Source organism: Hypomesus nipponensis, chromosome 11 (assembly GCF_054491055.1).
Source record: "Hypomesus nipponensis isolate SF chromosome 11, ASM5449105v1, whole genome shotgun sequence".
NCBI classification, from domain to species: domain Eukaryota; kingdom Metazoa; phylum Chordata; class Actinopteri; order Osmeriformes; family Osmeridae; genus Hypomesus; species Hypomesus nipponensis.
In genome coordinates, this window is record NC_140371.1 from 9881988 (window position 1) to 9909838 (window position 27851).

The 27851-nt window shown below is 40.8% G+C and overlaps 1 protein-coding gene across 4 annotated transcripts; it reads left to right on the forward strand.

The window, feature by feature from the left end:
• The first annotated feature begins 63 nt into the window (after window positions 1–63).
• On the forward strand, window positions 64–27633 carry myofl (myoferlin like). 4 transcript variants are annotated; one of them, XM_084709042.1, is made up of 53 exons: window positions 65–255; window positions 753–808; window positions 936–1027; window positions 5261–5369; window positions 5483–5579; window positions 5807–5964; window positions 6119–6247; window positions 6840–6902; window positions 7162–7212; window positions 7335–7365; window positions 7476–7591; window positions 7709–7835; window positions 8012–8115; window positions 8311–8379; window positions 8472–8515; window positions 8597–8679; window positions 11658–11696; window positions 11801–11925; window positions 12017–12127; window positions 12383–12560; window positions 12734–12858; window positions 12995–13104; window positions 13218–13410; window positions 14482–14637; window positions 14930–15061; window positions 15902–16065; window positions 16783–16897; window positions 17024–17126; window positions 18248–18387; window positions 18482–18646; window positions 18862–18949; window positions 19878–19955; window positions 20200–20381; window positions 20657–20815; window positions 20939–21040; window positions 21255–21416; window positions 21763–21928; window positions 22379–22455; window positions 22687–22785; window positions 22927–23055; window positions 23418–23573; window positions 23670–23761; window positions 23847–24017; window positions 24278–24426; window positions 24748–24887; window positions 25142–25230; window positions 25330–25425; window positions 25504–25645; window positions 25742–25841; window positions 25974–26167; window positions 26255–26364; window positions 26919–27066; window positions 27195–27633. In XM_084709042.1, the coding sequence occupies exons 1-53, from the start codon at window positions 168–170 to the stop codon at window positions 27231–27233; spliced, it is 6141 nt and encodes a 2046-aa protein (XP_084565168.1). In that variant the 5' UTR covers window positions 65–167; the 3' UTR covers window positions 27234–27633. The 4 variants fall into 4 exon arrangements, with proteins under 4 accessions (XP_084565171.1, XP_084565168.1, XP_084565169.1 ...); XM_084709043.1 differs by lacking the exons at window positions 65–255; window positions 753–808; window positions 936–1027 and adding an exon at window positions 2281–2474; XM_084709044.1 differs by lacking the exons at window positions 65–255; window positions 753–808; window positions 936–1027 and adding an exon at window positions 2490–2754.
• Window positions 27634–27851: the final 218 nt, after the last annotated feature.

Consider the following 27851-nt stretch of genomic DNA (forward strand, 5'->3'; position numbering starts at 1 on the left):
TATGGGAACTGACTCATTGAGAGGTAGGCTACTGCGCTGCAATGCACCCCTCTCATTTCCTCTTTCATTTGTTGGATAAGGCTTACCTAGAGTGATTAAGAGCGTACAGAGCAAGGAGATGAAGTGTATTTTCGGAGAGAATTAAACGGACTCAAATAAATGCAACAATGTTGCGGGTGTCAGTGGAATCTGCCTACAATATCCCCAAAAAGACATTCGGAAACCCTGATCCAATAACTGCAATTGTGTTTAAAGGTAATGTACCCAGTTAACGTTTTCATTTCTAAGAACAATGCCAATTATTGGCTAATACGCGCACAAGTCTAGATTAAAGTTTTACGGCTCCAAAAGTTCCAATATCTTTCATCATGTTTTGTGGGGCACTAGACAAAACAAACAACAAACTAATATAATGCATAAAAGGGCTTGGTTATAAGTGAATGTAGGCATTGAACATTTCAGTTGATTTAATAATAGTCCAAAACATCAGTTTCTTCTTTTTTTATTTACTATGATAAGCCAATGATTAGTTACCAGTGGTAGAATCTCCTTATAAGGCAATATGGCTCTAAGCCTGCTACAGCTGGTTCTGTGATTTGTTTAAACACACCCAGGAGAGTCCAAGACCGTTTTACAATTAAGATACAATAAGAATGCTACAGTAAAATCACTGTATTTCTAGAAGTTATGACTGAATTTGAAGAAAATATTTTGGGGATGAGGTTTTAATCAATGAATGACTCTGATCACAGGGGAAAAAAAGAAAACCAAAGCAATTGACAATGAATTAAATCCAGCTTGGAATGAAGTAAGTGTACATATGTCAAATTGATATCCCCAAAAATCTGATAGAACAAAGAAGGGAAGGAAACTTGAATGAATGAAAAATGTAGATAAAGAAAATGTAACCTACATTTATTGTTTTTGCAATACAGGTCCTTGAATTTGACCTCAAAGGCAGCCCTTTGGATTCCTCTTCTTTCATTGATGTAGTTGTGAAAGACTATGAAACTATTGGCAAAGACAAGTATGTGCACAGTATCTCCGAACACTCACCAACACATTACTACTACTTCCCCTCTTTCTTTCTCTCTTTCTTTGTCCCATTAGTGTTACATTACTTTGGGTAGTCAGTTCAGCATTGTCGATTAAACCAACATACTACAGGTATGGAGGGGGGGGTCATACCTTAGAGAAATGTAACTGTGACAATCTTCACTGCAATGGGACAACAATGTTCGTGCATAACAGAAGCATGAGGAGCACAACCTCTTTCTTTGCTTAAAAATAATGGCTTAAATGTATGTCAGTTAAGTATACATGTTAATTAAGACCCCAGTTAACTTTTACAAGCTGGTAAAAAGTTCAGCACAACGAACTGTGTTATCACCACACCCGCGACTGGCACCATGTTCAGACGTGTATGTCATGAAAGCTAAGATTCCTCACTGATCAAATCTTTAACTCTCACCTTACCTTACCTTACATTGCACAGATTGGGTGGCAGACAAACTCACAATCAAGAAAGCACAAAAAAATCTTAACAAGATTGCTTGTACACAATATAATTTAAAAGCTTACAAAATAAACAAAGTTAAAGTTTACTAATCCATTATCTAAAGCAAGTTAGATAGATTTCTGTGATCTAAAATAAAGTATCATGTAATATTAAAAATTAAGCACCTTGATTCGTTAAACAAATGTATTATTCAAGAATGACTTGGAACAATGGATTCTGCTGTGGGCATCACAAAGCAGTCTTCAGTAAATTATTTTGCAATTCTTCCAGCTGTGTGTTTCACTCTCTTTGTCCAAAGATAGATGACTTCAAATCACTGAATACAAACAAGGTGTGTCTTTCAGTCTGCCGTCTCTGTCTTTCTCCTTCCCTTTCTCAGTCTGTCTTGATCTATGTCTCATTCTTTCCGTCTTTCTGTTCCTCCTCCTTTCTTCCTTTCTCCATGCCTGTTGCAGAAACTAATTGTGAGAATGTTGTTCAGCATTCTCACTATTGTTTTTCTGTTTCTCTTTATTGTGAGAATGCTGTTAAGCATTCTCACTATTGCTTTTCAACTTCTCAGTTCTTCCACCGTTATTTGGCCTTTAACTAGTCCTGAATACTTTCACAGATTCCTACAATTTTTTTTATCAAAACGTTCAGCTCCTTCAGGAGATGATGGCTATGACTTCTGGTATTTCTCACTTTTATACTTCTTCTTGATTTTTAAGATTGAGCAGCCAGCAGAGTAGCACACTCTGCTGGCTGCTCTTTTTCTGATATTCAACTAAATTGACAAACAAATTCCTCTGACGTTCATACAGTTTAACTTACAGAAATAAGTTATACCTTAAAATGTAGGAAAACCTCCTTCAGCCAATGTAATTACTAACGAGCTCACATTATTTACAGATTTTCAGCTTTGAGCCTTGAAGTGAGAGCAGCCTTTCAAATTCTCTCACTAATTTCAATGGAGGTGGGTAAAATTCGTCAGAAAATTTCGAAAGTAGACGTGTTTTAAACTGCCGGTAGTGTCGTATTTCTGGATATCAATGGTTTCGGCAGAGTCTTGGGTCTCGGAAAATATCATTATTTTTTGGATTGGACGTAGGCCTTCAGTTTTGCGTCTAGGTTAACTTGTTTGAGGTGTAGATTCTGGCTACACCACTCATAATCGAGCTAGCGCGATGGCTCTCTCCATAACTAAAAACGGTTTGACTTTTTTTTTCCACAATCGACCAAATTGGCCAAACAAGGTATGTACATTGAGCTTAAAGTGTACATAATATAGCTAGATCGTTTTTATTTTAGCAAGTTTTAGAGAAATATGCAAAAATCGAGGCGCGACTGTCATAGCTGACCGTCTTAGCTTAGCTAAGTGTTTGTTGCAGCTGGCGTTAATCCTATGAACAAACGCTTCGTAACTGGAAAGCTTTTATTTTAAATTGACGATACTGAACACACCCTTACAAAAAAGAAGTATATTAAAGTATACTATAAGTATACTTAAATATGGATAGTACACTTTTAGTTCACTTTTGATATACTTTTAAGAAGTATGCTTAGAAAATAGTTCACTTTTAATATACTTTTAAGAAGTATACTTAGAACATAGTTTCCTTTTAATATACTTTTAAGTATGCTTTGAAAATAGTTCACTTTTGTATACTGCAAAGTAGCCTGTGAAGTGCACTTTCAGTTCATCAAGTATACTTCCTTAAGTAGTACTTTGGAATACCCTAAAGTACCCTGTGTAGTGCACTTTCAGTTCATCAAATATACTTCCTCAAGTACTACTTTGCAGTACTTGAGGAAGTATACTTGATGAACTGAAAGTGCACTACACAGGCTACTTTGCAGTATTCAAAAGTAAACCTTGAAATACATTACAAGTGTACTTTAAAGTGTACTAAATTACCTAAAAAGTGGGCCAATTCAGTTTACTTAGTACAAAAAAGTACACTGCTAGTATACTTTAAGTAACATGATAATAGTATACTTTTTATACTAAGTATACTTACAAAACAAACTTGAAGTATACTTATTTTTTATAAGGGCAGATGTAAAGTAACTTGTCTTTACTCTAAATATCTTCTCCGTTTTAAATTTGAAGTAGTAGATCTACATACCACTTTGACACACTTGCAAGAAATGATCCGCTGGTTAGATGTAGCATGATCTTGTTATTTACTATAAAAAACTCACCAGGGACAACGACAACATCACCAACCCTGCACTATGAATTATTATTTTGATGTCATCTTAAATTAAGTGTCTGAACAGGACTGGGTGTGCAGGCACGCATGATTAGTTTCTCCTCCGTTTTGAGATTCTAGGTTAGAAATGTTACCAGTCTGTTGTCAATGACCAGCGGTTGCTACGTTTTTTCCAGCAAGTTCCAGTCATTCCAGTGTTGTCCTCTTACCTTCAAATTCGTTCAACCCAGACTTGAGCAACTGGTTTTCTGCTCTATTTTCAAATGTTCCTGCAGGTCATCTTTCTGAAATGTTCCCCTTTTTGTTTTGCATTTTTCTTCTTCTTTTCTTCTGTTTTCTGCCTTCATCTTGCTTCAGGTCCTTTCAAAAATACCTTTCACAGCAGTATCTTCCAACTGCCAGTACTTTTGCATTTTTCTCCCTCTTTTCTGTACTTTTCTGCCTTCATCTTGCTGCAGGTCCTTTCTAACATGCATTTCAGGCCTTTTGAAACTCCAGCAAATATTTTTTTTGCTAAATGTTCACATTTTTATGCACTGTTTCTCTTCTTTCTGATTTTTTTCACTTTGTTTAGCATTTTTCTTCTCTTTTCTGTAGTTGTATGCCTTCATCTCAGTGCAGGTCCTTTCTAACAAACATTTCAGGCCTTTTGAAGCCTGAGCAAATGACTTTCTACATAATTTTCAAATTCTTCTGAATTATTTCTCTTTTTGCATTATTCTTCTCTTTTTTGTAGTTTTATGCCTTCGTCCATCCCCTATTTAAAATACCTTTCGGGTGCTTTGAAGCTTCACCTTATAACTTTCTACAAAATGTTCAGCTTTTTTAGCATGGTCAGCTATCCCCATTCAGGTTTTCAGCATTCTCACTGCTGTTTCGCAGGAACAGACTTTTCTAGTTCCTCTGCCTCTCCTCATCCCACCTTTTAATTATTCCAGATTTGTGGAAATGTCTGTTGCTCTTCGAGAAGGTAGAAAGTAAGCATGGTAGACTGCCATTTTGTCATTGTGATCGATATACAGTAATCAGATACATTATATGAGTTCAGTCTTTTTCAAATATTATCTGGCCGTAAGGGAGTTCCTTTCATGTAACCGCAGAGATACCCTGGCATGAAAGTCCATTGGTTAAAATTGTACGTAACAGAGCCTTCAATGTAAGCCTCAAAACTCAGCTATTAAGCAATGCATTATCAATTGCACAATACATACTCTTTCCAGTTCCCCTTAAAATAAAGTCAGTTTGGCAATTATAACTGCTCTACATTGCCAGGTTTGATGCCTTTGTTATGTTCATTAAATCTGAAACAAAGAACTTGGAACTTTGACTAACTTAATGGAAACTCTACATCACCCAGGAAAGCAATGTCTTGTCCTGACAAAGAGAGAGTGGGAAGGAGACAAAGAATGCAATAAAAATACGTAATCCAATAATGCCTAAATCCTATAAAGTGGCTTAATGTTTTGAATGCAATCTGTGCATTATTCATGCATTTTCACCTGTAATATATAAATTACTATCAGTGTAATTGTTGTCTTACTATTAGGTTCATTGGCTCAGCTAAGGTCTTTCTGAAAGATCTGGCTTCTGGAAACAGCAAGACCCTCCCTGCCAAAAATCTCCCTTTGATCAATGAGAAACAACAGGCAATTGGGGTGAGTTACATGGCCAGTTCTCCACACTGTAATGTATGGATCTTTCTAGATTTTCAGAATATTTCATGAATTCAAAATATTTTAAGACATGTCAATTAAGATTTGTCCTCCAGGCGACAATTAATTTGATGATTGGATATGAACCGCCTGCCAGTATCGCGCCCATCTCAAATGACCAGCCTGATGTAGATTTTTCACATGGGGACCCAGGTACATTATGGAGTGGCTTACTTCTGTTTTCCAGCTTTTTGGGCTGTGCTGATGACTGCTTATTAACATGAGGAACACTGGTTAAAATTCTTACAGCAGGGATAACTAGCATTTATCATCTGGGGAATCATGCCAGACAGACATTCTCAGGATCTATATGTTTTCTGAAGAATTTGTTTAAAATGATAGTACAAAAAATGTATGTGTTTGGCCTTCCTGAATGACAGGTGAGGGGGAAGAGGAAGAGGATTTAAATGGAGGGGGGCAGTTGGGGACACATGGTGTGACGCCTTTTCCCGGGCAACTGGGGAACCCGACCCAGAAGATCAGACCCGCTAGCATCAAGAGACACAAAGCCCTGGCTAACAAGCTGCAAGACTTCCAGGTGAATTCAGAGATTAACTTCAAAGAAGGAAATTATTAATGATTTATTTGACCAAGTTGCGCATCCTGTTGGATTTCCTTTTGAAATAAACAGTGAATTGTTTCTTGTGTAAAAGTTTGTTCATGTATTTCACCCTGTTCTCCTGAATGAGCAGATCCGTGTTCGGGTTATTGAGGGTCGTCAGTTGCCGGGCAATAACATCAAGCCGGTGGTCAAAGTGAGTGTGTGTGGACATACCCACAGAACCAGAACCAGGAGGGGAAACAACCCATTCTTTGATGAGGTAAAACATTTGTCAAAGAATGGTTTTGAAGTGTTTACACTACATATCTTCTTCCAGTCAAAGTGTTGTTAACAGTTATTCTTTATATATTTTCATTTGGTGAAAAACCCTGTTACAATGTTAAATTGTTTAATGTGAAAACCAAATTAAAAGCTTAAAACAAAGTAGGCCTACATAGAATGCATTGGAAATGAAATACTTTTTTAAATCACAAACTAAGTTTTTCACCAGTGTTATTCAGACAGACACCATCTTTTTATCTGTTCCCTATATTGGTTTAGCCCTTCCTTTGCTGCCTATGTATTTCCTGAAATCATTATGTCCGCAACTTTGATGAGATGGATTATAACAAACACACTGTTTAATTTCTTTAATCTTTAATAGTCTACTTGGGTGCTCAAAATCAAATACAAAAGTTGGGATAATATCTTTCAATGGTATACTTTATTAAATCCCATTGTTTCGAAGAATTTCAGTATCTGCCTTTGTGTACAGGAAATGTTAACAGGGATGTGCACAGTATCTAATAACAATGTATCTTTTTACTATAAACTACAGTGTAACTTCAATCTACTAAAACGTCTGCCCGTAGATTTTCTTCTACAATGTCAACATGCTTCCCTCTGAGCTGTTCGATGAGTACGTCAGTTTTCGGGTGAGTGCTGCCTGATGTCACTCTGTTTTTTAACCTTAGCTTCCACTCTGAAAGGTTGATCCTCTTTCCCTTTAGTCATCTTGGAAAATCTTCCACAGCTGTGCTCTAAAACCCTGTGGTTGATCTTTGGCTGTGATGTACAGCACCATACCTGGTTTGGGGTTATCCACAATGCAGAGTTGCTGACTTCTGGTCAGCTTTGTGGGGTGAATGATTACTGGCTGTTGACATTGCTTTGTGTGGCCTTTCTCCAATACAGGTGTATGACTCCTACTCACTTAGAGCAGACAGTCTTATGGGGGAGTTCAAGGTGACGTATGGATCATTCTTTACACAGCTTGTCCTTGCATTCCAGTGAAAATAGAACCTGCTGCAATATATTTGAGTGTTTTGGTTATATGTATATGTATTTTTGCCCTTCTATATTTTCAGCTGGATGTTGGTAACATTTACGATGAACCAGGTTAGTTATTTTTTAGAAAAGTATACACATAGTATCTAGGCCTAACCCAAAAGGTGTAAAACAAATGGATATCTGGATGACTTATGTCTATGTCGGTGTGTGTTCATCAGCTCATGCCATTATGAGGAAGTGGCTCCTTCTGAGTGATCCTGATGACTCCAGTTCAGGGGCAAAAGGCTACCTCAAAGTCAGCATGATGGTCATGGGAACAGGGGACGAGCCACTGGTATAACTGCAGACCCCCCCATACATGGAATACATGTGTCATACAGGCATAAACTATATGTACAGACATTACACATTACTTACTAACTATTCCCTATCCTCCTCACTCTCCATCCAGACTGAGAAGAAGGTGCGTAACGAGGAGCAGGACGACATAGAGAGCAACCTGCTGGTGCCGGCTGGGGTCAACATGAGATTGGTCACTCTTAACCTCAAAGTGTACCGGGCGGAGGACATGCCTCAGAGTACGCACATTACAGAGGCTCTCTTCAATACATATGACATTAGTTGGTCCCAGAGGGAAAATTGCACAAAAGATGAGAAATTCAAAACCCCAGAAATTACACAGTAGCTAAGATACATTATAACAGACACATTTTAAGACACACTATCCCTTAATTATTCGTTTGGTATTTTACAGTGGATGACGCATTTGTACAGACCATTAAAAATGTGTTTGGTGGAGCCGGAGACAAAAAAAACTTGGTTGACCCTTTTCTGGAGGTCAGCTTTGCTGGAAAAAAGGTACCTGGGAAAAAAAGAACAGGCAAGACAGCTTGCACGTTTTATTAGGATAATATAATGAATCCTTGTCTTTTTATTTTAGAGTACAGTATGGTTGAGTAGAGTAGCAATTCATTATGAATCACACTATTACAGTAGGTTACGATATACAGTATATACAAAATTCTGAAAATTGATAACTAGTTGTTGTCCTAGCTGTGCACCAAAATAATTGAGAAAAATGCCAATCCAGAGTGGAACCAAGTGATAAGCCTCCAGGTCAAGGTGTGTATAGTACAACTCTAAACATTTCCACAGAGTATCCATTGATGCTAGTCAAACCATGAGCTTAATTGCTCTCTGCTTTTCTGTCATAGTTCCCCTCAATGTGTGAACGCATCAAGTTGACATTATATGACTGGTGAGAAAATACTTACATTCACAAACATACAATCGTTTAAGACATTGTAGGAGTATGTAACGGTACTTCTTTTTCTTCCAGGGATCGACTAACCAGTAATGATATTATTGGGACTACATTTCTGAATATGGCCAAAATAGCTTCATCTGGGGGAGAGATTGAAGGTATGCATTATACTTGTCTTCCTCCTGTTTCTTCCTTTGGATAACACATTTTTCTTTTTGGATAGGATTGGATCAATCCTAGTCTTAAGGGGGGAGGATTTACCCATTAAGCAAAGTAGGCAACCGCCAGGGGCCCCCAGCTGCCAGGGGCCCCCAGCTGCCAGGGGCCCCCAGCTGCCAGGGGCCCCCAGCTGCCAGGGGCCCCCAGCTGCCAGGGGCCCCCAGCTGCCAGGGGCCCCCAGCTGCCAGGGGCCCCTTGAAAGACTCCATAAAAATACTATATGATCAATAATAACTATAATAATAATAAAAATCTATTAAAAGTCATAACCTTCCCCAAAGGTGTCAACAAAGATACCAAAAAAGTGTGTATTGTATGTGTGTCAACGCAGACTTCCCCTCCCAGCCGATACTACTGTGGACTATTCCATCGATTGCAGCAACTGCGCAGCAAAGCACGTCATATTAGTTGGTTAATATATGAAACAGTAGAAGAGTAGGCCTAAATTTTATGCAAAAAACAATTTGTTTTTTAAATGAAACGCAACTCCCCGAGCAGAGCACAAAAGAGAAAGACAAAAGAGGAGAGTAAACAAGTAGTTGCCAAACTGAAACTACAGAAGGAAACGTCCTTTTTCTCTCCACTGTTATCAAATAATGCTGCAGCTAGCACAAAGGCTGCTCAGAAGTTTGGCTAGCAACAGTGCTAAGGCTAGCTTGCTCATAGCACAATTTACCAGGGTCAGGTTCTCCACGCAGGGCTCTAGACTGAGACCAAATTTGGCATTGTTGCTGACAATGATCGCTTCCAGCAAACTTGTTTTGAATTAGCCAATTCCCCCTAAATAAATGTGAAGTTTAATTAAGTTTTTGGGGGCATATTTTTTAGTTAGCAGATGGTAAGCCTACTGTTTGTATCGCGATTCCATCTGAAATACTGCCGGTGTATGTTGTTGCAATAGCTTGTTTCAAAGGGGGTTCTTAAAATGAATTGATGCAATATGAGTAGGCTAAATGCTTGAAAATATCCCTAGAAGGGAAAAACTTACGGGACAGAGTCAGAGGTTAGGACCGTTTTACACCGGATTGCCTAATATCTTCGTTTGATCCAACTTTTCAACTGAGGCTGCTATAGCTTATCAATATTCCCTCTTCCAGGGGAAATGAGAAGACAACCGTTTAATTCTACACTTCACTTTTTTTCAATTTTTAATTGTAAATGAGCAGCAACAATTGTATGCTTTTGATATGCAATCTTCATAAATAGTATGCATTTTTATATAAAATATACAGAAATATCAGTTGTAAAAATTACAATCAATAAACGGACCCATCTGCAACCAACGCTAGCAAGCACACCCTACAATTTCCCCAGAAATTGTACCCTCTCTAGTTATTGGATATGCTCAAGCCTACGGCGAGAGCACAACCATTGTTCTCTCTCATATATTATTATTGTTTCTTTTCCCACCCCCAAGGATCCCTCAATATTCGAAATACATAGACAACGTCGGTGTCAAAAAGTTCGTCTTGGTAGCAATTGCTTTGCTTCAATTTTTACTTATGTTCTGTTGCATGGTTTAAGTTTAAATCAAGTTTTTGTGGCGAAAAGTGAAGCTAACGGTGGCTAATTTGCTAGCCACAGTCACTGACAGTTACTAACGTTACGAAAACACGCATGACTACCTGTGGCAGAACATAAGTTTAGCAGCTGTTAACATCTGGGAGATAGCTAGGCTAACTAGCTTTACCAAAAACGTCAAGACAGCTGCAGCTCAAAGAGGCCAACTATTTTCGGTTTTCAATCGTAAAAAAAAACATTCCTTATATAAATGTTGTTTTTTTTATTTATTATGACATTAGATTACAAGTAAGCCTAAATGATTTTTTGCAGAAATTATCATTACCTGTTGTTTTAAACCAGTGTAGCTCACTTCAACGCTGTACGCGAGACACTGGTAAGAAACATATTTCCACCGCGGTTTAACCTAGGAAGCCAAACAGCGACAGAACATTTTCTGTGCCCCCCTTACCTAATCAAAAGTCCCAGATTCGTTTTTTCAATTGGTGAGACTATTAGACTACTAACCTCAACATCTGTTCTGTTATCGCAAGAAACGTGCTTGAAATGTGAACTAGGCTGTGGTAGCTCTACTTAAACTACCTAGTTTGCCACTCTTAAAACTCTATCAATGTATTCACTACATACAATGTCAGTGCCTAACAAATATGTTAAACAGCAGCAATGCATTTTTATATACAGGAATAACTAACCCATCTGCAACCGACGCAAGCACACCTCACAATGTCCCCAGAAATTGTACCCTCGCTAGTTATTATTATATTAATAATTATTATATGGACTGAAAAGAGTGAGAATAGGAATTAAGGGGCCCCATGCCTGTCTTCGCCTGGGGCCCCCAAATCACTAAATCCGCCCGTATGTTTCCCTGCTCCAACACACCTAAATCAAATGAATGGTTGTTATCAGGCTTGCTATCAATAACATATAATAATAAAAGCCTAATAATGATCATACATTTGAATTTGGTGTGATGGAGCAGGGAAAACAACATACAGGACAGTGAACCCAGAGGACCAGGATTGAACATAGGTTCAATGCTATAGGTTATCAGCCTGGCATTTGCAAATCCGAAAATATTTACCTCTCAGTAAATATTTTGAATTCCAAGAGGGTTATCAACTTGGGCAGACCAAAATGCCTCTAGATGCAATTGAATAGAAGTGGATAGATATAACCAAAAAAAATTGGATAGATACAACCAAACAGCGACAAAATGTAATCTTGGTTGTTTTAGGAAATGCACAGCGTTTTTCATACTGGACGGTAATGTGTTTAAATTGGAGGTGGGGGGGGGAACCATATGCCAGAGCAAATAAATCATGAGCCAGCAGGTCTGGTTCCAAGGTCATACAGCACACTGTCTCACCTAAATGTTTTTGTCCCTTTTAAACAGACACACCTGCTGAAAATGTCAACACTCTGTCGTCTAAAGGTGAACAGCATTGCTGTACATTCTATATGAGTAGTTCGAAAATGGTACCTCACATCCAGTATTTAGAAACAAAACAAAGTGAGACAACAAACTTTGTTTCCTAGTGAGCAATGCGGAGCCAGAGTTTGGCTTTCTCCCTGCCTTTGGGCCATGCTACCTTAACTTGTATGGGAGTCCCAGAGAGTTCAGTGGCCTGCCAGACCCATATGAGGAACTCAACACAGGCAAAGTAAAAACACAACTGCAATGTTAACAACCAATGAACCACATTCATTTTCATGAGCTGTGCAAGAAGACAATATCATGGCTATGTGCTACAGGGCGAGGGAGTGGCTTACAGGGGCAGGGTGCTCATCGAGGTGTCCACTGAGCTGAAGGACAAAGCCAGGATGCTGGAAGACATCCCCAGTGACGACATCCTGGTGACGCAGGTATAATAATAATTATAATAAATGTTATTCAAAGGCGCCTTTTTACAGGGTGTAAAATAAATTTTAAAACAGCAAAATAAAGAATACAACAACATTAAAAACAACAGAACAAGGCAGAGTGATTACATTAAATGGAATATGCAGTTTTAAACAGATGGGTTTTGAGTTCCAAGGTATGGACTGCTCACACTACTTAAGTCAGCCTAACACCATGGTGGTAACGCTCTTTCCTCCCACCCAAACTTCTCTGAGCAGAAGTACCAGAGGAAGAGGAAGTACTCGCTGTGCGCCGTGTTCCACAGTGCGTGTATGCTCCAGGAGCCAGGAGAACCGATCCAGTTTGAGGTCAGCATCGGCAACTACGGTAACAAGCTGGACTCCACCTGCAAACCCTTGCCATCCACAACCCAGTACAGCTACGCTGTGTTTGACGGTAAGAACGTGCTCAGAGGCAACAAGCAACACCCTTTGGATGTTTAGAAATGTGAAGAAAAACGAATGTCCAAAAAATCAAAATTACAATTCCCAGTGACCCCTATTAAAACACCAAGAACTTTGGGTCTATACGTAGCAGACCAATAGGCTCCCTGTTTCTGGGTCCTGCAGGTAACCACTACTACTACCTGCCTTGGGCTGACACCAAGCCTGTCGTCATTCTTACCTCCTCTTGGGAGGACATTGGCCACCGTCTGGATACCGTCAACATCCTCCTCTTCCTTGCTGACAGACTGGTGAGATAAACTGTTGGTGTTGTTTTGCTGTGGTCTGTCAATTCATACTACCCTGTGTGCATACTGTACTTTACTCTGATGCTTTTGGCTAATAGATAGATATTTAACCCTGCTGAATCACACCATGTGTCTGCAGGAGTCCAACTTGACCTCTTTGAAAACAGCCATTCTCGCCAAGGCTTCCGAAGCCCGTCTGGCTGAGATCTGGCTAAAACTCATCAACCTTGTGATTGAGGACCTAAGCAGGTAAGACTAGGGTATATCACCTGATGCTGTTGATAGTTACGATAACTAAGGACCCAACCTTTTCATAAAAACAAAATGACTTATCCCCATGACTAATCCCCATGTTGTGGAAGTTTCCATGTCCCAGAGCTAGAGGGCAGGCCCAACCTGACAGCCCTAGACCTCCAGATCAAGACCCTACGCGATGCTGTGGTGGCCAGCATCAGAGACAAGGCCAAGCGGATGAAGGAGGAAGCCACCGATATTAAAGTCACGCTGAGCGACATTGAGGATTGGCTGTATAGGCTCCAGCAGCTGGCTGATGAGGTCAGGGGGCTAAGACTGTCTGATTCTCTGTTCTGCTCTCAAAGCGTTCTGTATCTCTCTGTCTCTCTCTCTCTCCTAACGCTTTTGCGTCCACTTCAGGCGTATTTGTTTTACAATTTGCGCGTTAAAGCATGGCGAGGTATGTACGAACATGGCACTGAGGTAAAAGCGCAGACTGTCGCGGGAACTGAAAATGGCAAATTGCGCTTTTCCATTCATGCATATGCATTCACGGGAGAGTCAAGGTGAAAGTGGGAGTTTCCCATGAAGTAAGGTGACCAGATTTGAGTTTGTGAAAAAGAGGTTGGTTGTTTAGTGTGTCTTGTCCATATATTAAAGCAATAAATGTAACAAATAATACATTTATATGGCCACATATTAAAATAAGAAAATAAAGACACATGTACGTTTCGGCGTGGCTGCAGGTGTCATGTGCTGTTGTAAACAATGCAATCAGCGTTGCCAGATTGGAAATGCCGAAGGATCGTACCAAAGGCTCAAAATTATCATATTTGGAGGATAATGATCGTGCATCTGGCAACACTGAGAAGGCGGTCGACCAATGCCAATGCCAATCAAGACCTCGCGCAAGAAGTTGTAACATAAGAGAGATACACTTTCCAAAACTTGTAAGGGCGCGTAATAATTAGTTTGTGAGACCCACACAAACATCCGACGAAACAAAATCCTGGACGTTTTTGGAATCCCTCAGCAGTTGTTAAACTCCTCGCCCTCATTACAAATATTGGCATCAGGATAATTTCAAACAGTCATCGCTGTTTCGACTTTGGTGGCTGATCCATGATTGATAGAGAGACCCATTCAATTGCGCGTTTAAATGCTCGCAATGTAGTGGGAGGAGAAAGGCGCTGATTACCCGATAACCTGCTGGTTTCGTAAATACGACGTAAACTTAAATATCAAAGCGTTCCCCTATCTGCGGGTTGGCCATGGCGCTAATAACGCTACGTTAGCAAATGTACGTACATGAGGCCCTCTGTCTCTTGCTCTTCTTTTCCATCTCTCCATATCTTCATACCCTCTGTCTCACCCCCACCCCCCGCCCCTCAGCCCCAGAATAGTTTGCCAGACGTGATCATCTGGATGCTGCGAGGAGAAAAGAGGGTGGCCTATGCCCGTGTCCCAGCCAATCAGATCCTTTACTCCACCTACAGCGAGCAAGCATGTGGGAAGCATTGTGGCCGCACACAGACCATCTTCATGCAGGTAAAAAGTAATCTACAGAGACCTCTCTGAGCCAACAACAGCGAGATTCCAATTTATGATGAGGACAAAAACATCCCGATTTGACTGCTTTTGTGTATATTCTACAATTATTCAGTTTTTACTTATTGTGTAACTGCTCATTTGAATGCTTGAGTTTCCTTCAGGATAAATAAAGTGAACTGAGTTGAATTGATCTCAATTGATCTCTCGAAAACAAATCACAGTTGAAAGTCTGTATAAAGTTGCATCAATATTGACTCATTATGTGTCATGATTATGTTTGTTTACTCAGTATCCCATGGACAAAAACAAAGGTGTAAAGATTCCAGTTCAGGTTCGTGTCAACATGTGGTTGGGATTATCTGCTCATGAGAAGAAGCTCAACAGCTTTGCACAAGGGACCTTCAGCGTGTTCGCCGAAATGGTAAAGAATTTATAGTATGGCTTCGCCGTCAAAAAAAGATACAAAAAATCTGCGTACAAACAATACATTGATATTTGGTCTCCTTGGCTAGAGAGAAAAAACACTGTACTTTGTTGACTGTCATATTAGGTTCTTTAGCATTGAAATACTTCTCTTAATGTCTACTCTAGGTAGACTTAAAGAGAAAAGTGTCAACGATGTCCTTCAGTGTCAAGGTCATCTTCACTTAGATTTATTTAGGATACATTCTTAATCAAACTAGCCTGATCCTACACTCAAATATAAAAATCAATCTATCTAGTAAATATGTGTTGATTATTTATATATAATATTATTTTATTTGCAGACTCAAGGTCCAGATAGAAAAGTACACATAACATTATTGAGTTTAACTTATTCAAAGTTAAGATAAAACGTATTTAAACATGCATGGTACTAGAAATTCTAACAAAGAATTGTTTGGTGTCACGGTCTGATGTGATAAAAATGTCTACACACGTCCAGAAATCATCAGCCAAAAGCCTAAAACATTTATTTTAAGTGAACACCACTGGCTATAAAAGTCAGCACACAAAACCAATAACTCAATGTAAACTTCAGGATCCTCATCAAAGTGGGTGCATGGCGAAGGCTGTTATGACAAATCTCTCTGTGATAAAATTCCGTAGTGTTTCCAATAATAGCGTTGACTGTTTCCTTTTCTGTTCTCTGGTTCCTCCTTTCTGCTCTGCATAACCTCAAGACAGTCCTTCCCATCATTATTTTAATGTTTGTGTCCTTTCTGCGGATATCTTTACTCTCTTTCTCTCTCTCTCTCGCTCTCTCTTTCTCTCTCATCAGTATGAGAACCAGTCCCGGGTGCTTGGGAACTGGGGAACGACAGGGCTAGTGGGCCGCCACAAGTTCTCTGACGTGACAGGGAAGGTCAAACTGAAACGGGAGTGTTTTCTGCCCCCACGATGTTGGGAATGGGACGGGGAATGGTTTGTTGACCCAGAAAAATGGTATGCATCACCCCCTGATTTAAATACATGCACACACTTACACATTAAGAGGGCAAGACACATGGTCAGCTTTACCAGTACAATCAAAGGAAGTAGACAAGTTTAACATTCTTATGCCCCAGCTAAGCATCCTCAGCCTTCTCTTTTTCCTATGAGTTTACATTCCTCCTTCCTCCACTACAGTACTTATGTAAACACTGGTACTGCTCTTACTTGTAAGCACTTAACTTTGTCCAGTAGTGCACATAGTTCTGCTGTGAATCAGAGGGTCTGTAATATACACAAGCACTGGAAATGGGGGCAATTACCGACAGGCCCCAAACACGTGTGCCCCCACATCCGCTGATGTGCGCCATGGGGACTGGGGGGGCAATTGGAGATCGGGAAGTTGTCGCTCCATAGCCTTCCAGCTCTGTGTCTTGGTACCCTGGGTAATCCCACTCCATTGACTGTAGTCCTTTCTGACACATTCAAATATAGATAGTAAACCAGGATGTTCTCAAACAGGCTGCCTCCCCAGGAGGATGGTAGTTGTGTTCCTTTAGCTTGACCTCAGCAGATCTGTATGATCCATCTCTTGTACCCCCCTCTGGCTGTACCTGTTCCATCCGATTGTGGCTACACACTTCTGGCCCAAACTGTGGCATTAGTATAGCCACAGTTTTTAAGTCTCCACTTCTCATTTTGACAGTGTTTGTGTGTGTCTGTTTGCGTCAGCTTACTGACTGAGGCAGATGCAGGGCATACAGAGTTTACAGATGAAGTCTACCAGAATGAGACACGCTTTCCTGGTGGGGAGTGGAAGCCTGCGGCTGAGCCCAACACAGATGTGGTAAAAGATAAGACAGACACACCCACACACAGATCACACTGATACTCCGCCCAGAAGACCAAACACTATGTCTGTTTCTAATCCTTAAAAACAGATGATGGCTGATATGACTGTGTGGTTTTGTAGAATGGGGAGAAGAGCCCGGGACTTGGAGAGATTGAATGCCCACCTGGCTGGACCTGGGAAGATGACTGGAGCTTCGACAGCAACAGGGCAGTGGATGAGAAAGGTGCAGCTTGCAATATTTAGCCTTCATATTATGGTCTAGAAGTTAATTGATAGTAATAGTAGTAGTTAACCAATACTTCTGTGAAAATAAAATAAAAAGGAAAACATTAAAGGTATAATAGGTAAGTGTTAAAACCTATGTAAATTGTTGTAAGCTAAGGAGGCCCTCTGAAAGTTGTTGGGCAACCCACGCAGCTCAGTGCCAACAGAATGTTAATTTGTAATAGTGACAGGTGCTGGTATTTTTGGTCAGCATTTTTTGCAGATCATGAAACTGCAGATTTTGAACTTTCAAATGATGTATAATAAAATATGAAAACTTACTAGACTACAAAATCCACTCAAACTTCCTACAGACAGGTAATGGGTTTAACAATACCTATGGTTAACATCCCCAACCATGGACATCAGACAACTAGCTAATGCAGTGGTTCTCAACCCTGGTCCTCAAGTACCCCCTGTCCTGCACGTTTCAGATGTTTCCCTCCTCCAACACACCTGATTCAAATGAATGGTCGTTAATAGGCTTCTGCATAACTAGATAACGACTCATTCATTTGAATCAAGTGCGTTGGAGCAGGGAAACATCTAAAACGTGCAGGACAGGGGGTACTTGAGGACCAGGGTTGAGAACCACTGAGCTAATGTAGCTAACAAATGTTTGGCTTAAGAAGGCATGTATATGTGTATGTGCCCTAGTGCAATTTGAAGATTGCACAAGTGGACCTTATTAACAACCCCTGTCAGAAATGTGGAGTGGTATGCTGCTTTCCAGCCAATTCAGTTCCAGCATAATTGTACAAACTCTGGTTTCAGCCAGAGACGGGCCTTCCTCCTTGTCTTATTTTGTGAAACTATTGTGTCAACCACACTCAAGCTGGAGGAAAGTGCGGGGGTAAAGTAATTGGGGGTCGCTGTTTCTCATATTTGAATTTACATGGTAACTGCAATAAAGCAATGTAATTCATGTAATTTCAGAAAAAAAATGCTTAATTACATTTATGCTGAGATTGACCTTATTTGTGCATCTGTTGAGTTAAGTGAATTTTTAATTTATTTATATTCCCCCTTGTTTCCCCCTTTTTTATGTCAGTGTGTGAATGTGTGTATTTTTTGCACCAGGCTGGGAGTATGGTGTCACCATTCCTCCTGACGACAAGCCCAGATCTTGGGGGGCAACAGAGAAGATGTATCATGTCCATCGCAGAAAGAGACTCATACGCCCCCGGAGGAAGACAACCAGTACTGCAGCTACTCCTGAGGTTAGAATGATGTCCATGGAGCCTCTATAGAGCAAGGGAACTGTGTATGCAGATTAAGTATTAACACCTGATTGGTTCACTGTCACCCTCACAGCGCAGGGATCCAGGTGAGGGTTGGGAATACTCGTCCCTGATTGGCTGGAAGTTCCACAGGAAGGAACGTTCGTCGGACAAGTTTCGCCGCCGTCGCTGGAGGAGGAAGATGGCCACATCTGAAACTGAAGGGGCCTCTGCTATCTTCAGACTGGAGGGGGCAGTAGTGAGTATCACTGTTTGAGTTGTGAGAAACTGGTTGTTCTCTCATATTCTCACATTTTCGACCCTACAAGTACTTCTTCTTGTCAGGTGGTTATGGTAGGTTTCAACGGGAATAGAACAAAGCAAATTTAGACTAAGAAAATGTTTTTGGGGAGGGTTAGCCCATCTGCATTTTGTTGTATGCTATCCTCATTGTTCCTTGCCTTCTGGTTGAAGGGGGTTGATGTTGATGAAAAGGCCAGCAAAAAGGACCCAGCCAAATTTTTTGGTGCCAACTCTCCCACAGTTTCCTGCCACTTTGACCGTAAGTATTAAGCGTTAAATGCCTGCCTGTTCCCCATGTTGCCCACACCCATGCAATATCCTCTCAGGAAATCCTCTCTTAGTTGCGGTCCTTACAGGCGTGTCACAGTTTAGTAAAGGAGACATTTCCCAATTAGTAATATGCCATACAGGTATTTAGACTGAACTGTAGGGGTCTGTTATTTACTGTAGTTTTGCGTTTGTTACGCTAATACCAAGGAAATAATATTATTCCAACATAAATCAGTGTTTCCCCTAGGATTTTTTTTTTTTGCAAAAAAAATAAAGTTCTAACCCTATATTTTGGAGTAGGTTAATATAATAGTTTAATAACAAATGTAATATTGCATTTTTTTTTTCCTATTTTCCGTAAAGCAATACAGTTAGGCTACTTCTAAATGGCAGAAATATGCTGCCAATTAATAATTAACGTAACAACTTATTGTAAATGGTCAGTAGCCTAGCCTATCTAGGTACTCAAAAGGATGTACACTGTCGGCTTAATTTGATCTTGATAGGCTAAGCATTCTGTAGCAAATAATAACAATATACCCACTATTAATTAAAACTACTTCAGCATAATAATGCACCTAAAATACAAACGTGAGCAAGGGCAGCAATTGCTATCGAATCAACAAGCCTGAAATTATGCTAGCAGGGGAAGAATTGAAAACACAAGTTATACGACTTACAGTTCTCAAGGACGCACACACGCAATCTCAACTGCGCTGTGAAGCGCGTGTCCTTGCTATTCTCCGACATGCACTCTAATAATCACTGCTGAAAGACGGCCTCAAATCTTGTACAGCCCTATTTCTGATACCGTGGTGGCAGAAATGTAGCCGTGGCGGGCCGCCACTACAAAATCAACAAAGGGGAAACACTGTAAATATAGTATGTAAAATGTATTATATTGTGTATCTCACCAGGGTCCTACATGTATCATCTCAGAGTGTATGTCTATCAGGCCAGACACCTCACAGCTATGGACAAGGACAGTTTCTCAGGTAGGATATAAACCTGCCCCATTTCACCCACTTTCTATTTTGCACAAATTTACATTGAAGTTCTACAGTTTTAATTAGATCCAATGTTTTGTATACTTTTGTATTGTGTCGGTAATGTGGCTTAATTAAATAATTAAAAAAGGAAATACAGGGTACAGTGATGCATAGCTTTAATGATTTATCAGGTGCAATGCCTGCCCCCAAGCCAACACTGATTGCTTCAAGGAACTGTCTCCCCCTCCAGATCCCTACGCCCATGTATCCTTCCTTCATGTCAGTAAGACCACTGAGATCATCCGAGCCACTCTGAACCCCACCTGGGACCAGACCCTCATCTTTGATGACCTAGAGATCTACGGAGACCCCCAAACCCTCGCCCACAACCCCCCTAGCGTTGTTCTTGAGATTTTTGACAGTGACCGGGTGGTAGGTACTGTTTTCTTCTGAACCACAGGGTATAGACTGCAAGTACCTCTCAATAACTCCTTCAGATCATCCGCTAAAGGAATGCATACAAAATGAATCAATCCCAATGTGTACAGAGGTTATTAACCTCCTTACCATGTGGTGATACAATGTTTTTAATAATTTTGTGTCGGTACGTCGGTTTGTCGTGTAATGTCAACAACACATTACCTCCCCCCCCTTCCACCCACATCCCAGCATATCGATGGCTGTTGTGTCATTTCTGTGTCTGCCAGGGTAAAGACGAGCCCATGGGACGGTGTTGCTGCCCTCCATTAGTGAAGCTCAACCCTGCCACAGCCATCAGCCCCAAACTGCTGTGGTTCTCCATTACCAAGAAGGGCCACGGTGCCGGTGACATGCTGGTGGCTGCTGAGCTCCTCCTGAAGGACAAGGTAACCTACCTACTGAGGGAAACCTTAATTCGTTGTTTGAGATTCTAAACTCTTGGGTTACCGATTGTCTCATAGGTGATGCTAACAACCAAATGCTAATATGCCAATGCTAATTTGTTCCAGGTGAATCAAGGGGACCTGCCCCTGGTTCCTCCCAGACGGGGAGAGAAGCTCTACATGGTTCCTCAGGGTATACGGCCTGTGGTTCAGCTCACTGCCATTGAGGTGTTGAAAGCTTTTCCTGGAATCCAGAAACACACCCACACATGAAACTCACTGCACGATCTGACATGCTTAGCACCACCGTGAGACAGCTGCTGTTGAGGAATTTACATTTATTCATTGGTGAAACTAGGAAACTTTTTATTTCTGTCTGTATATCTGTGCTTGAGCAATAATGGGTTCGTGTGTATGTGTGTGTGTGTGTATTTTCTCACAGATCCTGACCTGGGGTTTGCGGAACATGAAGCCCTATCAACTAGCTAGTGTGTCATCACCCAGTTTGATTGTGGAATGTGGAGGGGAGGTTGTACAGACCACCGTCATCAAGAACTTCAAAAAGAACCCCAACTTCCCTAGTTCTGTTCTCCTCCTTAAAGTGGTACTGCCCCATCTCTCGTTGCTCTGCTTGTGGTCTCATTCCAAGTTTGTGAGGGGGAAAATAAAATGAGGGATTTATTCAAGTCATAGTTATTGCCATTATGCGTCTCATCCTTTCTTGTCCAATTTCTCTCAATGATTGGGGAAATCATTAAAACTAAATAAAAGTAAATTATTATATAAACATATACAAATACTCAAACATATTAGTTTTATTATTGCTTGATAACATTAAGAATATCACATTTAGGGACACATCCTATAGATATGTATAAGAGATACTTATACAGTTTGCCCATCAGTTTTTAATGGTTTTAACATACAGCTCTGGTGTGATTTATGTCTAGCTCCTACCCAAAGAAGAGATGTACACCCCTCCCATAGTGCTAAAGGTGATAGACCACAGGCCGTTTGGCAGGAAGCCAATTGTGGGTCAGTGCACTATCGACACCTTGGAGGAGTATCGCTGTGACCCCTACTGCAATGACACTGAGGGGATCATGTCTGCCAAAGGTACATGACAAGTCAGGACTTGGTCTTGTCATTAGGAAAGATGGCACTCCTAGTTTGCTGCCAAACACAAGCATGCACACACACGTACACACTCACACACACACAAGTTTGCGTGGCTGTTGTCATGGAACTGAAAAACATGTTTTCCCTAACCCTAATTATAACTTTAACCCAAAAACCTAACCTGAACCCAAAACCTATTCCTTACTCCTAACCCACAAACCATACCAAACTCCAAAAACCAAACTTTAATGTTATTCAAACCCTTACTCAAATTGTATCCCTAAACCCTCTAAAAATCCCCTAGAAATATGCACTTGTGAGGACCAAGAAAATGTCCCGATAAGTTCAAAGAGAGGGGTCTTCTCTTACGCCACATGACTATTTGAACACAGACCCACATACACACACACAGCCCATCACCACCACATGTTTCATAATCTGTTTCAGTGTCCATGATAGCAGCTGCCCAGGATAGTTTCATCATCAACATTGAGGACAGAGAGAGCCACATCTCCAATACTCAGGTAATGGGGTGCCTTCACAGAGAAGTCTTATGCCGAGTCATCAGCAATACACCAAACAAACGTATTACTTGTTGCTTTGATTCGTTAAATTCTCTCTCAGTTGTTCTTTGACTTGGTCTTCTGAATGATCTCTTGTTGTTTTTAGACTCATGAAAATAAGGGGAAACTTTTGCTCTGGCAATAAGCGATATTTCCTGTTTGATTTATTTGGTGTTTTTTAATTCATTTCAGGAGGACGAGGTTGTGGACTGGTGGAGTAAGTTTTATGCCTCCATTGGAGAACTGGAGCGGTGTGGACCTTACCTGAAGAAAGGATACGACACTCTGAAAGTGAGGGAGACATGACACTCATGTTAGCAAAAGCTGATAGTTAGTAGGAAAATGTGCTGCTCGAAATATCTGTGCAATCTGTGTACATGTACATCATCCATGTGTGTACATGTCTGTGTGTGTGTGTGTGTCCTGCCTCAGGTACTCCAAAGCGAGCTGGAGGACGTCCCAGAGTTCCAAGGGCTGACAGACTTCTGCCAAACCTTCAAGCTGCAGAGAGGGAAGAGTGAGGAAGAGGAGGATGACCCCTCTGTTGTGGGAGAGTTCAAGGTGAATGGACATGTCACTTAAAATACTTTTCTGTTTAAATAGTGTAAGTGTATTACCAAGCAGAATACATTTGAAATACATCAAACACATCAAATGCATATTTCCTTTTTATGATTACAGCATAGTTGATCCTTGCCATGGCATATGAATGTAAATGTTCAGGATGACCTTATGGTACACTGCGCACATGATTAACAAATCACTTTGTGATTTCATGTCTGTGTGAATAATAAGCTTTTGACTGCCCCCTGGTGGTGGTTTTGAGCTGTTACCTGCCAAATCTTGATATTCTGAAATCGGAAGAGATAACATAAAGCAAAGGTATCATGACCCTTTTCACGGTTTTGTTTGTGTCTCTTTAGGGCTCGTTCCGGGTGTACCCCCTGTCAGATGATCCGGCGGTGCCTGTTCCTCCCCGCCAATTCAGGGAGCTCCCTGAGAGCAGGCCACAGGAATGCATAGTGAGGATCTACGTGGTTCGCTGTATGGACCTGCAGCCTAAGGACAACAATGGCTTGGTTAGTCTGCTGGGCCAAGCCAACCTTAGTTCCCAGGAGGGTAACCAAACTTTCAGCTTCGTGAGAATGTATTTGTTTGTTTGAATTTCTTTTCAGTGTGATCCATACATTCATATTTCTCTGGGAAGGAAATCGATAGACGACAGGGAGCATTACAAACCCAACACCCTCAATCCGGAGTTTGGAAGGTACAGCAATGAAGTGAATAGCTCAAAATCATGATTATTTATTTATTTACAAATATGTTCAACTGTTTTCCCTCTCCTGTTTCAGAGTGTTTGAGCTGTCCTGCTTCCTGCCTCAGGACAAGGACTTGAAGATATCAGTGTATGACTTTGACCTGCTGAGCAGGGATGAGAAAGTGGGTGAGACGGTCATCGATGTGGAGAACCGACTCCTCTCTCGCTTTGGCTCCTACTGCGGTCTCCCTCAGTCTTACTGCATGTGAGTCACGCTTTCCCTTGGTGCCTCTGTGTAGATCCCAGTACCAGGTGATAGACCTGGGTGTGTATCCTAAATGATATACCTGTGTGTCCTCATTCTAATAAATATACTTATGTGTGCCATAGTCCTGAATGATGTCCCTGTGTGTGCTGTAATTCTAAATTGTGTGTGTGTGTGTCTTTAAATGCTAGTGGGAATTACCTCAGACATAAGGACTGGTACTGTACACCTGTACAATCATATGTTTTGTTATTCAACAGCTCTGGGACTAACAAGTGGAGAGATCAGTTGAAGCCGATCCAGATCCTACAGAACCTGGCCAAGCTCAGAGGGATCCCCCCGCCCCGCATAGAGGGAGACGGCAGCTCTCTGTCTTTCGCAGGGAAAGAATACAGTCTGTCGGAATTTGGTAAAGCAGAGTAGAGTAAAGTAGAGTATAGCAGCACTTTATTAATTCCCTGGGAGTAATTGCATTACATTGCAACATTAGCAGAAGTACCAAAATACAACATACACAAACTGTGAATTCAATACACAATAGAAATAAATACATTATAAAGTAGAGGGCCGCAGTACAAAACTGGATCCACTGACCACTCTAGTACCACGGCATGTTGGCGCCTTTGTTACACACAGTGTACCAGTTTGTCCACTGTGTGTCTCATTATTACTTTTTTGACAAAGGCTACTCCTCCGTCCTGATCCTGTTTGTGTGCTCGGTCATGTTTAGAGGCTGGCAAAAAGATCCACCAGCATCTGGGCCCAGCCAAAGAGAGGATGGCCCTGCATGTCTTGAGGACCCAGGGGCTTGTACATGAACATGTGGAGACCAGGACCCTCTACAGCTCCTACCAACCGACACTGTCCCAGGTCCGACCACACATAGCCTCATAGATCGAGATCCTACTGACGTGCCATAGTTCATCCTCTGTGTCCATAGCCACCATAACAATTTGTCCAGAAAGGCTTGGAAATGCCTCTGAATAATATCACGAGTTATCTACAGTATCCTCTCATTTAACAGTATCTTTGTCACAACCTTGAGTAAGACGTCGTGGTCTTTGTCTCCATTGAAATCAATTAGACACAACATACTGTTCATATTGGATGTTGTTGTTTCATAGGGAAAGATCCAGATGTGGGTGGACATCTTTCCCAAATGCCTGGGCTCACCGGGACCGCCCTGTGACATCAAGCCCCGCAAACCCAAGAAGTGAGGGATGCTGGATGAAAAGGAGTGGTTACACTGATGTTAATAGTTTTGGCTAAATAGAGAGCATACTCTAATGTGAAGTTGCATGTTTTTCAACAGGTATTTCTTGCGGGCCATTATTTGGAACACCACCGATGTCATACTGGATGAAACCAGCATCACGGGAGAACATATGAGTGACATCTATGTCAAAGGGTACACCTGGACGTGGCTACTCAGCTGAGAAGTTATCAGCAACCAAGTGTTGTTTGTCAATGTGTTGCTCGTTTGCAGATGGATGCCAGGCATGGAGGAGGACAAGCAGAAGACCGACGTCCACTACAGGTCCCTGGATGGCGACGGCAACTTCAACTGGAGATTTATCTTTGGTTTCGACTATCTGCCTGCAGAGCAGCTATGTCTAGTTTCCAAAAAAGTGAGAACAATGCTTACTCGAAGTTAGGATAATTAAGTCACCATTTTTTTTATTTTTTTTATGTGTTTTCTGTTTGGTTGTTTGATTTGGTTCAAGGAGCATTTCTGGAGCCTGGACAAAACTGAGTTTAGAACACCCCCAAAGCTGATCATTCAAATATGGGACAATGATAAATTTTCCTTGGATGACTACTTAGGTAATAGACACTTTTGTTATTACAGCAAAAGGTGCTGGGATGGTAGTCTGGGAGACTCATTATACTTTATATACATTATCCTAGTATATTTTACTATCTGAATGAAACACTTTATTGTCCTCTCTTACACAGGCACCCTAGAACTCAACCTGCTCCATCTGATCCCTCCGGCTAAAACCTCTGAGAAATGCAGTTTGAAGATGATACCGGGAGTGACAGACACCACCCCCTCCAAAAGACCAAAGCCCAACTCCCTCTTCTCCCAGAAGTCTGTGCGTGGCTGGTGGCCATGTGTCATCGAACAGGACGGGAAGCATGTTCTGGGAGTACGCCTTGCCCTACTGTGAATGGTAAACGACTGTTGCTGCATACACAGTAGGATTTCTTGTGACTGTCACTACACCTCTCCACAGGGAAAGGTTGAGATGAGTCTTGAAGTAGTGGAAGGAACAGAGGTGGACGAGAAACCTGCCGGAAAGGGTCGAGATGAGCCCAACATGAACCCTAAACTGGAGCATCCCAAGTAAGGCATCATAAACACCTCACTTTGTTCTTTTGACAATCAATATTTACTGAAGTTTACATATGCGGCAAAAAGTGATATTATATCTGTCTGTCTGTCCGTCCGTACATACCATTCTATTTAATTAAGCATGGTATCCAACAGTTGAGAATTACTGTATTACTGTAAGAAAAGGAGCCTTACATACGATAAACATGTAAAAGTACTATAGAATATTGTATGTACAAAATAATTCATGTAATATGATAAAAACCTCTGCAACAAAACAAGGCCTTTTATATGAAGACAGAGATCAATCCATATGAATTTGTAGCAAGCCAGCCAACATTATTATACAGTGTTCAGTACCTACTAAAATTCCCGTTCGAAGCCTATCAGAGAAGAAAAAAAACTTTCAACATATTTACATTTTTATATAGATCTGGTGATGATTAAGAAAACAATCCATATTGTTGTAACTCCTGTAATTTTAAATAACAATTATACACTTATGGGATTATAAATCATATGTATGTGTCCTAAAAGTAACTGTATGCTATTCTTCCCTCTCACAGTCGTCCTGACACCTCCTTCTTCTGGTTCACAAGTCCTTGCAAGACAATGAAGTTCATAATTTGGCGCAAATTCAAATGGATATTCATTGGTTCGATATTGCTGATACTTGTACTGTTGTTCCTTGGGATCCTGCTGTACTCACTACCGGTAAGAGCACACATTTGTATAATGCCAAATACATTTCCACACTTTCATTACATGCAGCATGTACTGTATAAAGTGCAAACATGTTTGTAATTGTATGAAAATATTTATATTTTTGTATTCATCCACAGAACTACATATCAATGAAAATTGTGAAACCATTCTCCTAGAAGAAGAATTATAGAGTACAGTGGTTCAGATGTCAGCCTGCCTTACACCATGTTTGCACAAATCTTCAACGGACACTCCAAACCCATGAAATATCTTTCAGTTGAATTAAGTTTTTGCATTTACTATTGCCATATTCTTGTTTTTATAACTTGGATTCATACATTCCTTATCTTGTCATTTTACAAACGTTGTAGGCCTACTTTTGCAGTCTCTGTTTAAAAATACTCTGTTAATTAAATGTTTTTACTGTTTTTCCATCATTACTAACATTCAGCCCAGGTTATCAGCTGGTAATGATTGGCTATATTTTATTTACAGTCATAGCCAAAAGTATTGGCAGTGACATACATTTTGTGTTTGCAAAGTTTCCTGCTTCAGTTGTTGTGGTGTTGATTCACCCATGGGGGGGGGGGGGGGGGGGGAGGGCTGGGGGATACAAACACTTATGTTTGACACAAATTTTCCAGAGGGAAGTAAAAAACCAGATCACCCATTTGGACCCTCAGCAAATGGGAAAGTGTGAATGAGTACTAGTCAGGCGAAATCACTATTATTCTGATTGTATTAAAAGAGCAGATTGATTGATATAATATGGGGGACTCTGCATATATTGAATG

Coding starts and splice junctions, on each gene's coding strand:
- myofl (XM_084709042.1), top strand. CDS start 168: ATGTTGCGGGTGTCAGTGGAATCTGCCTACAATATCCCCAAAAAGACA. Junction 12,859..12,994: donor TCTTCCTTGCTGACAGACTG/GTGAGATAAACT, acceptor ATGTGTCTGCAG/GAGTCCAACTTGACCTCTTT. Junction 24,018..24,277: donor CTCCCTCAGTCTTACTGCAT/GTGAGTCACGCT, acceptor GTTATTCAACAG/CTCTGGGACTAACAAGTGGA.